At 43.1% G+C, this 15,586-nt stretch overlaps 1 protein-coding gene across 2 annotated transcripts; it reads left to right on the forward strand.

Annotated features, from left to right (window-relative positions):
* Positions 1 to 841: 841 nt before the first annotated feature.
* Positions 842 to 7,600, forward strand: klf6a (Kruppel like factor 6a). 2 transcript variants are annotated; one of them, XM_030756715.1, is made up of 4 exons: positions 842 to 1,206; positions 2,819 to 3,401; positions 4,192 to 4,315; positions 4,822 to 7,600. In XM_030756715.1, exons 1-4 carry the CDS (start codon positions 1,105 to 1,107, stop codon positions 4,871 to 4,873), a joined length of 861 nt encoding a protein of 286 aa, XP_030612575.1. In that variant the 5' UTR covers positions 842 to 1,104; the 3' UTR covers positions 4,874 to 7,600. The 2 variants fall into 2 exon arrangements, with proteins under 2 accessions (XP_030612575.1, XP_030612576.1); XM_030756716.1 differs by lacking the exon at positions 4,192 to 4,315.
* The last annotated feature ends 7,986 nt before the right edge of the window (positions 7,601 to 15,586 follow it).

Below are 15,586 nucleotides of genomic sequence, written 5' to 3' on the forward strand. Positions count from 1 at the left end.
TTTCTTCATGTATCATAATAATTAAATTGGGGTAAAACAAACTCTTTAACTTTGGGGAACTACTGTTGAATATTAATTCTGCTTTATGCTCTTTTAAGTGCAAATTAGGTTTTCAAAAAAAATACTTTTTTTTAACCAGTAACAGGCTGCACTTGTCACTGCTGCTGAGTGCAACTTTGATCTCCCCAGTATTTCAGTGATAAAGCAGAAGTCTACATGAATTTAGTTGTAGAGGAGAAGTGAGGACTAATGTTTCCTCTAAACCCCGTGTGTGTTCTGATAACATAATAATATCCTGCCATCCATTAGTCACTGTGTCCCAAGACACGTCTTCACTGGCTGGAACTTTTAGTGGCTCATGTCAACACATGCACTTCACCACAGAAACAGCCTTGAACTGAACTCATCCCCCCCCCCACCCCCCCTTTCAAACAACAGTGTTGCAATTGCTACTTGTGACAAAAGTTGCGCACATACACAGAGGTTTGCCACAGAAAAGAAACTCTTTCGGCTCACATGCGCTGTCTGTGGCGAAACATGTAGCCGACAGAAAAAGACTACGGCGAAAGAACCCGGCGCGGGGTTATATATGTGCCTATAAATAACCAGCCAATCAGAGACGAGCCGTTGGGAGTTAAACGCACCAATTAAAAACGGAGATGGGAGCAATTGTGTTAGAGGCCGGCCGCGATTGGCCGGCTGTGATATCATTCGCAGGCCCTTGCTCTGCTCGTTGCTGATTGGCTGAGGCGCTGCAGGCGTAATCCGTCGACGGAGAGGGGGCGGTGGGGGGGAGCGGGTGTTGAGGTTTGAAGAGGGAAGTTTGCAGAGCGCAGTTGTTCCCCATCCAGTGTGGTGCAGTGTTTGCAAATACCTTGAACGCAAGCGAGAGAAGAAGGAAGGGGGGGACTGGCTGGCTGGCTGACTGACGGACGGAGTCTTCTTCTGTTGCTGCTGCTGAATACAAGTCGTTTGCATCGCTGGGGATCGCTGCTGTGTCTTTCACTGGCTTTTCTACCTGAGAAAAATATTTTAAGTGCAGCTAAATAGTTTTTTTTTTTCAATAATAATAATAAAAAAATAAAATAAACAAACTCGGGAAAAATGGATGTTCTACCCATGTGCAGCATCTTTCAAGAACTTCAAATAGTTCACGACACGGGCTATTTCTCAGCCTTACCGTCACTGGAGGAGTACTGGCAGCAGGTGAATATAAGTTAATGTTTCCACTATCAGCTCTTTTTCTAAGTCTCTGTTTGAGCTTGTAAAGCAAAGCGGAACTGAGCAGATTTCATGCTTTTCTTTAACACATCACAGCGCGGAGAACTTAAAATATATATTCATATTATCTCTGTGTGTGTGCGTGTGTATACTCTCATAACGGTTGCTTTAAAATGAGAAAAACGGGTTCCCGGTGCTTAGACGGAGCCGGCCCCCTCACTTTGACGCGCTATTTCATTATCTGTTTCGTTATGAAGTTTTTTGGCATGCTGAAGTGGATCAGTGTGTCAGTCTGACAGCTGGAGTCGAGGCTCTGCTGCGTCCAAGATGAATGGGGAGAGAGTAACTCAAGCAGAATCAGCGTGCTGCTGCCTTTACTGCCCTGCTTATATTTTGAGCACGACTTCTACTTCTCTTTGGCAGGCGCTTTCAGGGCATGAGGGGCTGGTGTCACTCTTGACACATGCTGCTGAACGACCGCGGCGGTGGGAGGAAGTGCAGTTTCAAATCAGTCAGCAATTAATAGAGAATCTCATATTGGTGTTTTCGCAGATCACATGGTTAGGTCTGGTGTGGAACTGTTTCAGAGTCTCCGTTTGTTCGTGTTTTCTGGTTCAGCCTTTCTGCACCGTGACATTTATTTTGCTTTAGGAAACAACTGTTTGCATCACCCTTGGATTTGAATGGGCTCCACAACGTAACACTATCAAATGTCAGCCTTGGCCAATTCCTCCTGCTTGCATGAGTAGACACCAGCGCAGCTGGAAAATTTTTATTTATTTTTTTTTTGTCTAAGGCTTCAGAAGCCTAGAGGAAAATATTTATTCTGCATATGATTTGTGAAAGCTGCTGTCTCGGAGCACCTTTTCGCTCTTCAACTTTAACGGCCCTCGGTGAATCTTTTTACAGCTGGGGCTGAAGTGGCTGACAGTGAGGGGAAGGATGTGATTGCATGACAGCGGTGCATGAGGACAAGCAGCTGAATGTTGGAGGGGGAAGTTGAGCGGCTTCCTTAAAAGGACTCTATATTTGTTCAGTGAGTCATTGTGGACTGGTGAAATGACATTGCACAATTTGGTGCCTGGCTGCAGGAGAGCTGAGGGTGCTGAATGAAATACATGTGGCCGCTTCGTGTTATGACGCTTGATCAGGTGAGGGAGGCTGAGTAAAACAAAGGAGACACATAATTAATAACTCTAGGATTATGAAATCCAAATAATGGTGGTTTCCACAAGCATGTGTGTCATTTTGTTTTCTCTAATTAACCATCAAAAGTGAAAAGTTGTGAAAAAGAGAGTTTAGATTTAAGAAGTATATCACAGAGCATCAAAGAAGCAGCAAATATGAGTGTGTTTGGGTTTTTTTGCTTGATTTTCTTTGCATTGATGAATCAGTGCAGCCTCGTTACTGAACATGCAGAAGGAGCAGAAATTTCCTGCTGGAAGCTTTTAACAAATATTTCACCACCAAAAGCATACTGGGGGTGTGCACATGCATGATTTAAAAGGATTTCCCACAGAAGCATTTTGCAGCTGTGAATGAACCTGCTGTGAGTCATTTGTTCTTACTGTGTCTTATTTTTTTTGCATCCATCCAGACATGCTTGGAGCTGGAGCGCTACCTGCAGAGCGAGCCTTACGTCTCCACATCCGACCTCAAGTTCGACAGCCAGGAGGACCTCTGGAGCAAGCTGATCTTGGCCTGTGGGGATAAGGCCAAGACAGAGTCTGACCCAAAGCTCCCCTCGGCCCACGAGGAGGACAATCAGGACAGCCAAATCTTGGACAACAACAGTGTGAATTCAGATGCCAGCAGCGAGGCTTCAGACAGTTCTGAGGAGCTCTCGCCCACTCACAGCTTTACCTCCAACCCTCTGGGCTCTGTCTTGGTTGGCTCTGGACCTTTTAGCCCCTCTGTCATTAGCACTCCCCCGTCCTCTCCTGAAGCCAACTCGGAGGCCAGCGGCGTGATGAACGGCTGGGTGAATACGCATGCTGAATTGCACTTGCCGGTCAAAATCAGGAGCGGCAACGTGGCAAAGAGTTCGGAAAAGACGGGACTCGTCTCCGGAGATGCGTCTCCGGACGGCAGGAGGCGTGTACACAGGTGTCACTTCAACGGGTGTCGCAAGGTTTACACAAAGAGCTCCCACCTAAAGGCACACCAGCGCACACATACAGGTGAGTTTCAGTTCTGCCTCAACCATCCTCTCATCTCCTGTGTGTGAAAACGGGGAAGGACAAAAGGAAAGGGGATACATTTGAGTTTAAAAAATCTCAGATTTTATTGAGTCGATGCCAGAAGTGCTGTTAATTCAGTCTTCCACGTTAATGGCATTGTCTGCCCATTGTGTCATGTAATTAAAGGTCCACAGTGCATGATGTCCTCAGCTGGAGCGCTGAGTATTAGCTCTGCATGGCTGGATAGCTAAACTGTGACCTAATCTATCTGGAATGTGACTGACTGAGCCAGTGACTGAGAGAGGGAGCACAAGGGGGAGGGGTTGCACGTAGGAGATAAAAAGACTTGAAAACAGATTGAGTTTCACCATGGGAAAGGGGTGATTGGGTGAGGAGCCAGGGGGCACTGAACTGGGAGGTGCTTTGACTGGTCATTCCAGCGTTCCTTATATTTGATCAGCAGTGTGAAATTGCACTCTTGGCTTTTTTTTCTTGTTTTTTTCAGCCTGTTCTGCATTTTAAATACCCAAACACACTCATCTACATAGCAGCGCTGTTGACATTCTTGGCATGTTTCAAGTTGCATAAATGCAGAGCTGGCGAGCAAACAGGTTCAGTGGTGTTCAGGCCTCAGGCGGCTTGTCGGGCTGCCCCGACCCTTGATTGATTTGAATGTATTAAAATAACCACGACCAGTCATCGCGGCAGCAGGAGGAAGTGCAGCTCATCCCGTTAGCGCCGCCGTCCTCATTTGAGCTCAGGTTTAACCGTGTCCTTGTGTGCTCCGCAGGTGAGAAACCGTACAGGTGTTCGTGGGAGGGCTGCGAGTGGCGTTTTGCACGAAGCGACGAGTTGACCAGACACTTCAGGAAGCACACTGGGGCAAAGCCATTTAAATGCAGTCACTGTGACAGGTAAGCTGGGCCATTTATCTCCAAGCAGCGTCACCAGGCTTCTGATAAGGCTGCTTTTGTTCTGATGGGATCAGATCGTCCTAATACCGATGCTTGTCTTTTAGATTGAAAGCACTATTGCGTTTCATTCAGGTAGCCAAAAACTTGTGCTCAACTGATGAATGGACCACTCTGATATATGTGCTAACACTAACTTAGTATAGACACTTTGGTATTTTGGCCAGTCAGTAACAAGGCTGAAGGACTTATAAAACTTATAACGTAGATATCAAGATTGCTTGTTGATGTTTGGTACTCTAATTCTTAGTCTTAGCAGATCATTCAAACTTTGACACAAATATCAACCTCAGTATCCAGCTTTTTTTTTTTTCTCATTAGGAACTTGTTGGTTTAGTCAGTGCAGTCTGCAGACCTTCACGCCTTAAAGCATGTCTCATACAGAATCTTCTTTTTGTGCATAGTTACTGACTTTCTTGCCCCCCCCCCCCCACTCCCTCTGTCTACAGATGTTTCTCCAGGTCTGACCATCTGGCTCTTCACATGAAGAGGCACATCTAGAGCAGGGCAAGAGCCAAGCAACGCAGCAAAGGGGAAAAGTTTTGAAAAGAGGAGAAGAAAAAAAAAATTTAAACAAACGCCATCTCCCGACCAGTCTCTTGGTTGAACTGTCCCAGAGCAGAGTGGCGGGAGAGTGTTCCAGCCAAAGCATGCCGTTTTGCACCATACTGAAACCCAGTGCCTCCGGGACCTCTCTTTGGAGAAAGGCGCTCTGAAGGTCGTCTGTTGCAACAAGAGGACAAAATCATGGATGGGCAAGTTTTTGATTTGAGAAGGACTTAAAACACACACAAAAAGACAAGAAAAAAAAATGACAAAAAAAAAATGACAATAGAGCGTGAATGATTTGTATGTATGGTGCATGATGTTTTGGGGACATCTCCCAGACAGCAGATACACTGGTACTTTACTAAACTGTCTGAGGTAAGCATGTGTGCACTGTGAATGTCTGCCATTGGCTAACTGACCCCCTGGAAAGGGAGAAGAAGAGGCAGAGGAGAGGATTTTGGGGAGAAGAGATGGATTGGTCGATGGAAAGGCGCAGGGGCTGGTACCAATGTTGCTGTGGACTGAATGGGATTCTGGGAGAAACATTCCACTTGTGTTTCCCTAGTGGCAGTGTGAGGACGAGGCAGGGAGGAAGCTCCTGCCTGCCTCCTGTCTGTTTGGCAACCAGACTCAGGGGGGGGGCCTGCTTCTCTGAAGCCAGTGAGGCCTTGGGTTTGACCAGAGAGACAGGTGCTGCCCTGTCACTGGTCTGTGTAACCCAGGGACCAGAACGCGCCCCCCCGCCTCTCTTGGTCACTGTATGACAGGAGCTTTTTTTGGTGTTTTTGGTGCAGCTACTAAATGTGCAATGTGTTATGTAGCCTGGTTTATTATTTTTTTACAAGCTACAAAGCTCATTTGTAGTCCAATTGTATAAGCTGTGTGCTTAGAGGTATAACACAACTATACTATAAATTCAGTATCATAGACAGGTGTTGCATGGTTCTAGGGTTTCTTCATTTCCTGTTTCCACTGTAATCAGGACTGCAAATAGTTTCAATAAAAGTGCAGCTAAACGGCAAACAGTTAAATGTTACAATATTGTACATAAAGCCTTGACGATTTCCTCTTTTATTTTGACACTTTCATCAATTTCCTTCACTCTGGTTTGTCATCTGGCTGGAAAGTTCACCAGTGGTTGCTATTTTTATTTTATTTTATTTTTTCAGTCATTCTTTGCCTTCAGGACTAATTTTGGATTTCTTTCTTCTTCGGTACTTTCTTTCCAATAATGCACTGTTGACCTTAATGGTGCCTTATGCAAGTGACTCAGCCCTGCAGGTAGTGGTGGTTTGGTCCCTTGGGATGTCACATTTGTTGTCTGGGTGATTTGCAAAAGCTTAATCAAGGCTCAATTACAAATTAAATTGCACGTACTTTGTGTTTAACTACAATTTCCAGCAGTTAATTTGTTGTTAAAATGTAAATGTTTGCAAAAGTACCTTTTTGAGTCAACTGCCCCTTTTTTTTTTTTTTGCCAGTTTAGTTGATGTAAATGCCATTAATTTAAGTTTGTACTTGTATATAGGGCAAATGGTGTATGTTTAGAGCACTTAAATTCATTAATTAAAGATGTTAACTACTGTGTAGTATGTACTGAAGTCCATTACACACAGTCAAAATGTTCTTACGGTGCTGCTGCTTTTCACTGGTGTCCTACCATCCTGTGCCCCCTGTACTCCCACCCCCTCTATCTGCCTCCCTTTAGTGTCCCACTGCATCCCTGCAAGTGGGACTGAAGAAAAAGCTAAAGATTTATTGTAATTAACAGACTGCAGTCGGACAGGCCTCGCCTTGTACTGCCTCACAGTAATGAATTGCTAAAGGCTTTGTTGGCATGGAATCTGTCACAGACTGCTGACTGTGTAGGTTGGTTATTGACCTGTCTGGTGAGCTTTGTTTTAGCCAAGCTGCAACAGTATTATGAAAACCGTGGGGTCGGGGGGGGTGTTGGGTCACTCAGGAGTAGATGGAGATCAAGAATTGACAATGCACAGGGAAATTTGGCCAAAAAAACTAAAAAGCTCATGAAAGTATCTGTTTGGAGGTGGAGGGAGAGCGACGCTCAACGGAAAAAGGACAAAAAAAAAATTGCTTTGGTTTCTACTGATCGCTGCTTTGGGATAAATCTTTGTGTGGCACCCACTCCAGGTCAGCGACCCCGCTGTAGGAATTCGATGTTGCAGCAAGTTGTACCGCGGCATGCTCCGACATATGGATTTCAGATGAGTGGGCACTGGAGACGGGATGAGTACAAACTTGAAAGTGCTTGCTGTGATAGATTTGGGAGTGCTGGCGAGGCCTTTTGTGGGCAAAGAGCAGGAACATCCATTCTGTGAAAACAGCAGCCGATACTGTTCCAAGTGATAATTGAGCCTTGATTTAGCCTCTTTTTTTTTTTTTTCTTTGGTCGCATCTTTTTTTTTTTTTTAATTTTTATTTTTACACATCTCCATCATCTCCACTACCCAAATTATTCTGTCACACACACACACACAAACAAACACACACAGAGCTCTTTGTTCTTAACTGAATCTTTGTATAAAAGAAAAAAAAAACTTTTGTAAAATTGTTATGTTTATGCTTTATGAAATTTTTATTTGAAATTGTTTTGCAAAATTGTTATATTTCTGTATGAATGTATTTTTTATCGGAATAAGAAATTCTTATCTGACCTTGGCTCGCCTCCTTTGTCTCATTTGTTGATTCTCCTTAGTTATGCTTTATTATTGTGAAACCTTTTCTTGTGCTTTTTTTTTTTTTGGCTTGTTGGGTATATTTTTATCTGCATCTTGCCCTCCAGTTATTAGATTAGATTAGAGCTGTGGTTAAAACACTGGACACTTTGTTTCATTGAATACTGGTTCCTCTGAACAGCCTCACCGCTCCCTGACTTGTACATACCTTTCTCTCTCTCTCGAATGGCCATTTCTGGGAAAAATTGGCTCCTAATCACAGAAACCTCAGTGGCAGACATTCCGATTTTGCCCCCCTCCCAAATAAAATTTCAGTAAAATCCTGCTGCAGTGGTTTCAATTCTGAAAGCGACTGACTGCTCAGAGCTAGCTAGCTCTCATCAAAGCAGTATAAATAATTTATCTCCATCTCCTACAGCCCGTGGCATTTAATTAGAGAGCCGCTTTTATACATTTGTTAGATAATTACTCTACTTGACACAGATAATGATACAAAACAGCAGTGGATAAAGCAAAGAGTTGAGTTTAAGTTACAAACTAACAGGAAAATAAGACTTAGAAAAAAACACCACCCTTCTTCTCTGCTCCCCTGCTCATGGTGATGACCTCGAATGGGCAGGCAACTTATTAGCACCTCTGATTTCCAGTAAGAGCCCTGTGGTTTCTAAATGAAGCTTTGCCTGCAGTTGGTAATTAAGCTCGCTCCAGAGAGCCTCCCGGCTTTGGAGTGGTGAAGAACGTTGTTTTTGCCTCAAATCCTGCAGCTCCTTGATCTCTCAAAACTGCTGCCCCACTTGATTTGTCAACTTCACATCTACCTAGCATGCGGAATGCACCCTTAAGGAGCAAAAAACAAAATGGGAAAGCATTCCAATCCTGTCCAAGCCACTCACTCGACCCGCTCATTGAGAAAATCCAAGAGTCTTGTATTCTTGCATTCAGGCATGTGTTGAATTCACTTTCCATGCTGCTGACTCTACCAGTGAAACATCGTCTTGTGAACCGGACCATCTTGGATAAGGTTTCTCATGGATATGGCACCGAGACTGCACGTTTCCTTCGATGTGTTCAGAATGTGCACGCTCCATATGCTTTCCCACATTGATACTGTAACAGAGACTCAAACCCAAAGGATTATTGGACACAATCCATCACCTTTAGATCTCACACACCTTTCACCGTCTTGCAAGAATGCAGCTCAAGGGTTGCGTTTCACGACAGCGTGATGCACTGGAGATGTGGTAGTCATGTCTCAGAATGAGACTGGACATCAAAGATATAAATTGTAAGTCACAGGGGACCTATTGGGGTGGACTGAACAGCACATAAAATAATATGAAGGATTCAATTTGCACACCTTGCTCAATTAAAACCAATTTAAACCTTAAAGATGACCTTTTTTTCATCATATATATACTGTTACAGTGGTGGATGCTCATATTAAACATGGCCAACGTTTCACATAATGAGGTCCAGCATAGGTGCAATTAGCTCCCGTGAGCTCAGACTGCTCTAAACACCCATTTCAGGCAATTTTTTTTGTCAGTCTCAGCTCTGCCAGTGAGCAGATATCTCTAATTTAAGGTCATCTCAGGCCCACCCACACATTTTCTTTTTGTGAGGGGCAACCAATCAGAAGAAAGCTGGCCTAAAGGGAAGTGAGAGAGAGAGCTAAAGTGGCTTGTTTCACACAGTGGATGAACTAAAGTATGTAACTATTAAAATGTTCTCCATATAAACACATAGTGTGAGGAAAAAACATGACCCTGCATGCACTCCCCCCAAAAAAGTCTCCCTGAATTTCTGCCAAAGGAAAAATTGTTAGTGCCCTCTGAAAAATATCTTTTGACCTTTTTTCTTTTTTATTGGAAGTCACACAGCATAAAATGTAACCCCTGAAAACAATAGCTAAAGAAAAATATGCAACCAAAAAGTAAATCCCATTGAAAGTGATGCTTTTTTAGAATATATTTTGTCAAACATTTGATCCTTGTTGAGCTTTTTTCAGTGATTTATTCAGCAAAAATATCCACACATTTTAATATTCATCTGTGGCCACACAAGCCAGTGCTCCTCCCCTCAACAGAAATAACTTCTTGTAGGCGTTTTACATAATTGTCCACCAGTCTCTGACATCGGCTTGCTGAAATTTCTTTATTCCTTCAGTTGCAAGATGTTTGAGCAAACACTCTGGCATATGCTGCCTGTTTCAAATCCCCCCACAATATCAGCATTCACGAGGCTATTCCATAAGCTTTCATTTTGTTTTTCCTAGGTGAATTTCCTTGTTTAAAAAAAAAAAAATAGTATCCATATGCAGTTGAAAGGGTTGCTTCTGTTTTCACAGAGACTGACCTGCATTATTTGATATTACACAGAATTCTTTCACATCCTTTGAAGATCTTTTAACTATATAATCTTTTTTTTTGTTTTTTTCTTCTGAATGTCTTTTGAGCTATTTAGATCATGGCATGATGATGCATGAAGCACAGAAATATGGCAAAAATCTTAGCCAATAACTTGCGTGCATCTGCAGAATCACACTGCAGCCAAACTGTGGTTATAGCTATAACAGTAAGTTTCCCCTCATGTCTAAGTTGATTTAGATGGTTGAGTTTGCAGTGTCACTAATAAGAAACATCCTGCACCACTGATAGCAGGAAGATTATGCTGGGGTATCTTCTTTTCCTGCTGCCGCTAAAATAGCAAAGTTTTTTAAAATGATCCAACTTTTGCACTTCTCTTAAATGGAAACTAGAAAACAACCAATCTTTTAGTGAACAAGTTAAATATTTGGTCATTTTTACATACTGCCTACATTGTTATGTAATGATTACAAATGAAATCTACTGTACAGAAGTATAACTTATAATTTGCAGTACTATTTAAAGTCTGCTTTTACTTAAGCGCACCGTTAAGAGTGTTTCTTCCAAACCTGATGAAATACGCCTTTTAATATTAATATCAGCTGAAATAACAGGGGCCACTTATTTGGTTGAATGACCAAATCTCAGAAGCAACTGACAAATAATCTTCAAAAGGCTTTTCTAATTTTGCATCCTTACCCAACCTGGTAATGCCAGAGAAGAATGGGCACGTTAGTCACCATCATTTCAAAGCTTTCTTAGGTCCATGTCAGCCGTATCAGCGGATCTCGATGAATGTGACTATCTCTCGCTACATAATTGCAACGGGATTACTATTTTATCATTCCCTTTCAAGCGGAAGGCCTTCCAATTGTGGATAGTAAAATAAATCATTATCCAAAATTGCTGTGAAATAACAGACGTGCTGCAGGAGTGAGAGATTGCCCTGACTGAGTTTCTCTCTTTCTCTCAAACACACCCGCGCACACACACACACACACACACACACGCGCACACACAAAATGGACTGTGATGGAGGTACACAGTGAGTTAAATGAGGGGAAATAATAAGGAAAGAGGAGGTTATCAGGCTCTGAGCCTGGTTCATTCAGCCTGCCAGACTGCAAGTCATCACATATGCAGACTTTACTCCAGCGTCAGGGCTTTCGCTCCCTCTCTTTCTGTTAATAGACTCTATTAGGACTCGGCTTGTAGGGGAAATAGGACTGAAATCAGAGGTTAGTGACCCTCCTTTATGTGCCTTGGCTTGAGAGGACCACAACAGCAGTCACCACCACTGTGCCATAATCACCATCATCACCAGCCCCATCATCATCATTGATGGCGTCTGCCTCACTTACACTGTCATTCCCTTTTCAGTCCTCAATGTCACTGTTGTCGTCAAAAGTGCCTCCGTGCTATACTTACTCTGCCATGCTAATGCATCCTAATATTAATCCTCCTCCTTGGGTTACTCCCTTAAATAATGCATATATCCTTAAACGAACCCCCCATAGTAAATTAGATTCTGCACTTAATTACCATGTTGCAATTAGCAAAAGAAATGAGAGCAGATCTAAGAACATTGCCCACAACAAAATGTACCAGATTAGATTTTGTGTTTTTTTTTTCTTTCTCTGTTTTGTTTTGTATTTAAGCCCCAGAAATATGAAGAGCTTCACCCCCCCCCCCCCCCCCCGTTTACCACAGATTAATTTCCGTCTAAAGCTATCAGTTCTTTTGAAAATTGAGATGCAATCCTCAGAGAGAGCCCGACTCGCCCTAAAAGAAGCAACGGTCTCTCAAGAAATCTGACAGAGACGCAGTGTAGCAGCTAGCTGGAGGTTGCTGGAAAACCGCCGCCTGCTGATGTAACTAAGTGTGACCTTGTGGCAGAACTGAGGGTGAACCAGCGAACATGTCTGAGTCTTATGCAAAGTAGCATGCGTAACTTCATTAGTACAAGTTTTCAGCAGGAGGATTAGTGTCTGACTGATAAGAACTATTTACAGAAGTCATTGGTATGATTAACCCTAACTGATTTTAATTGTATTTTGCTTTTTTAAGTGAATTTATATCAGCAACACGAATAGTAAACGCTAACTGCAGTTAGGTGTGCAGATTTACCTGCTATTGGGCATAAATTAGCTGTAGGCCCCATTTCAGCCTGCTGTTGTGTCATCATCATAATTTTCAGCCAAGTCATCTGGAACAGTTTCTGATGGGAATGAACAATATAAATGGGACAAAACTGAAATTTGGTTAAGAAGACCGTGAGCTTCTCGCTCCCCTTTAGCTCCCTGAACCAGTACAGCAGGGGGTGGAGAGTGACAATGATAGCCTCCCACCCATGAGGAGACCGATACAATAGGCTGCAGATGGGTGCCAGGGCAGAAATGAGGCCTGTGAAAAGCTATAAAAAGAAGCACAATGCATCTGACAATAATTAAGGAGACATCAGGTATAACAGATTCAATGAGATGTGTCATATTAGCGAACTGTTAAGGAACGCAGGGTAGTGTAAATCTCAGAAAGACTGCAATGTGTGAAAACTATAGAGAACCCCAGAATACAGAGAGAGCATGTGACGTGATGAAAGTGAGTCATTTTATTGTCTTTGTTTTCTTTTCATTTTGGACTTAAATTATTCTCATTTTCAGTTTGATGCCAGCAACATAATGGCAAAAAAAGAAAAAAAGCTGCAAAAGAAACAATAAAAAAGTGGAAAAGCTGTGTAATGCTGTAAAGAAACACCTGGTGGAAGAACTCACAACTAATTAGGTTAATTGTCAACAGGCCAGTAACACAATTGGGTATAAACAACAAAGGGTATCCCGAGAAGTTAAGATGGACCGAGAACCGATCTGAGCATTAGAAAATCATGGCTGACATCCTGCTTGTTACCAGCATACAGTTCAAAACCCAGCATCCATGCTGGTATGGGGGGTGCATTAGTGCACATGGCATGGGTAATTTGCACATCCTCAAAGGCGCCGTGATTTCTGAAGGATGCAGATATTATTATATATGCTGGTGGCACATATGCTGGCACCCATCCAAGTGGCCTTTCCTGAGAGCAGTGCCAAACCACATTCTGCACAAATTACAAAAGCATGGCTCTGAAGTAAAAAAAAAACAAAACAAAAACAAGCATTAAACTCTCAGCCTGCTGTCCAAAACCTGTCACCCACTGAAACAACTGTCACATTAAATATGACAAATAATAAAAAAGAGGCCCCAAACTGTTGATCAACTGAAATCCTGTTAACCTGTAATTTAGGGAAGAGCTCTCAGTGGTCTGCTCTGACACCTTCTCACTCTATTTGCAAGCTTCTGTTTCAGTCAGTGAAGCTTGAGGGGGCTTTGCCCTGGTGTTTCTGCATTATGTTACAAGCTGCACCCATCACAGAGTGGGAGTGTGTAGGGCCCAGACTGGAATTAAGCCCAGGCGCGCTTTGCTAACTGTAGTATGCGAGAACAAACCGGTGATTGGTGGGGCAGTTTCCAGGTTGGTGATTGGCTCCTGGCTGACAGTCCACTGCAGATGATTCACTCCTCTCCTTCTCTTCCAACCGGCCACACCTGAAGCCAGTGTCTCTGCAGCTTTTGCTTTTTTGTTTGCTAAGTTGTTGTATTATGGATAGGTTTTTCCTGGCTGTTTCCTGTGATAGAAGTGTTGTTTATGCTGGCCTTTGAGTCTAACCTCAGCGCCTGTAAATCCCGTAGACAAGTCGTCAGATAAGCACAACAAATATCATTTTAAACAAGTTGTTGTGGCTGCCTCGGCTTGGGGGGGAAAAAAAAAAGAGTCACTTTCCTGTTGTGTCTCAGCCACCTCTACACGGACACATCACATGACCATATCCTTCACCTTCTCGGCTTTTATGTGTTACCAATTCAGCCACTGGCTACAAAAATGGAGGAACTCACTTACCAACAGTGTGACAAAGTTTAGCTTGCTTCCAGCGATGCAGGTGGTGAATGACTGACACTTTTTCCCCTCTGGGCCTACCGTAGCAGAGTGTACTCACTCCTGTGACTCTTTGGTACTACAAACCCATACAAAGCCCTGTAATTGACTTGACCTGACTTGACTCCAGCTCTTGTGGATGCTCGATGCCTTCAGCGCTTCCCGTACTCGCCCAAGTGTGGCCAAAATTTCAACAGATATTGAAGAGCCCACTTGGAAGCTTTAGGGCTTGCCAGTTTGTTTGTTTTTTTCCATGTTCCAAAAGTACAATCTGTACAGCCTGCAGATACTATTCCTGATGTCCGTGGACCTCGGCAGAACCTTCTGCTTCAAATGAGACAACTGTAGCTGTCAGTATCTCCTTTGCGCTGATTTTAAAAACTGGTTTAACCTAATGCTAACACCTGATACCGGTGCCAAGTTCAGAAGACACAACATTCGACACAATACAAAAAAGCTGGGCTGTTTGTAGATGGCTGTGGATCAGGAGGTAGAACAGGTTGTTTGTTCAATCTTCAGCTACTGCAGTCTGCAAGTCAAAGCATCCTTGGGCGAGATGCTGAGTTGCTCCTGATGCATCCATCCAAGTGCTTGTATAAATGTATGTGAGCCTTGCTGAATGAGGCTTGTAGTAAAAAGCATTATTTAAGTATCATTCCATTTGCTGCCTGGTCAAATAAGATTGAAGTTCAATAAGATGACAGCTTTAGGATCTGATACAATACAGCTAAAACTATAATACTGAATTATCACCCAGTTCTGATGAAGACCTTACAGCTAGATAATATGGAACAATTTAAATTAATGAGTGGAAAAAGGAAAACCACAAACCAGTCAGCTGAAAAATAAGCATGTGTATCACTGTAAATTGAGCACAGTGTGTGTATGTGTCTGGTTGTCAACACATGTGCGGGTGCTTTAATGAAGAGACACACAGACTAAGTGACGGAGAAGTCTCTGGGTTCACGCTCAGTCCTCAGAAGATGCATCTCCACCACACAAGGTAAATGAGTCCATTTGAATACAAATCCGGGTCAAACTGGGTCACAATCATAATTGTCTCTGTAATTAGATTCAGTCTCTGAGTCTCTGGCTTGTGTCAGTCCAGCAGACAGTGGCAGTGTACTCGGGGGGGGTGGACCAAAATACACTGTTAGCCTCTGGAGCCAGGGGTCGAGCGGTCAAGAAGGGGTGAGGACAGGATAGTGCACATTCACATCTAATGGTCCCTGGTGTAATGTGTTTTAGTCCCTGCCCTTTTCCACTCTCATTAAGGCATTCTTGGTAGGTCGCCTTGCTTTCAGAACTATAGATGCAATGCTTTGTCGGTTTATGTACACTAATGATGCCAGTTGTTATGGCATTGCGGCATCGGCTGTCATTCTAAACAACTCGTTGCTATGTTGCTTCCCGTCAGTACATTGACCAAAATAACTGCATTGTCACTTCTTGCTTGTGAAAGGCTCTGTTTTCAGCCCACACTTTGCCACCGCTGACAAAGTATTTTCCTCAAACCACGCAGCCAATCCGCTATCTAAAGTACTTGGATTTCATTTACAGCGACTAAACGAGATGTCAAGCTTTATGAAAGCTGGTATGATTTTCAATTTCTACTGCCATTATGTTGGTAGTG

This window comes from Archocentrus centrarchus, chromosome 20 (genome assembly GCF_007364275.1).
Source record: "Archocentrus centrarchus isolate MPI-CPG fArcCen1 chromosome 20, fArcCen1, whole genome shotgun sequence".
Taxonomy (NCBI): Eukaryota; Metazoa; Chordata; class Actinopteri; order Cichliformes; family Cichlidae; genus Archocentrus; species Archocentrus centrarchus.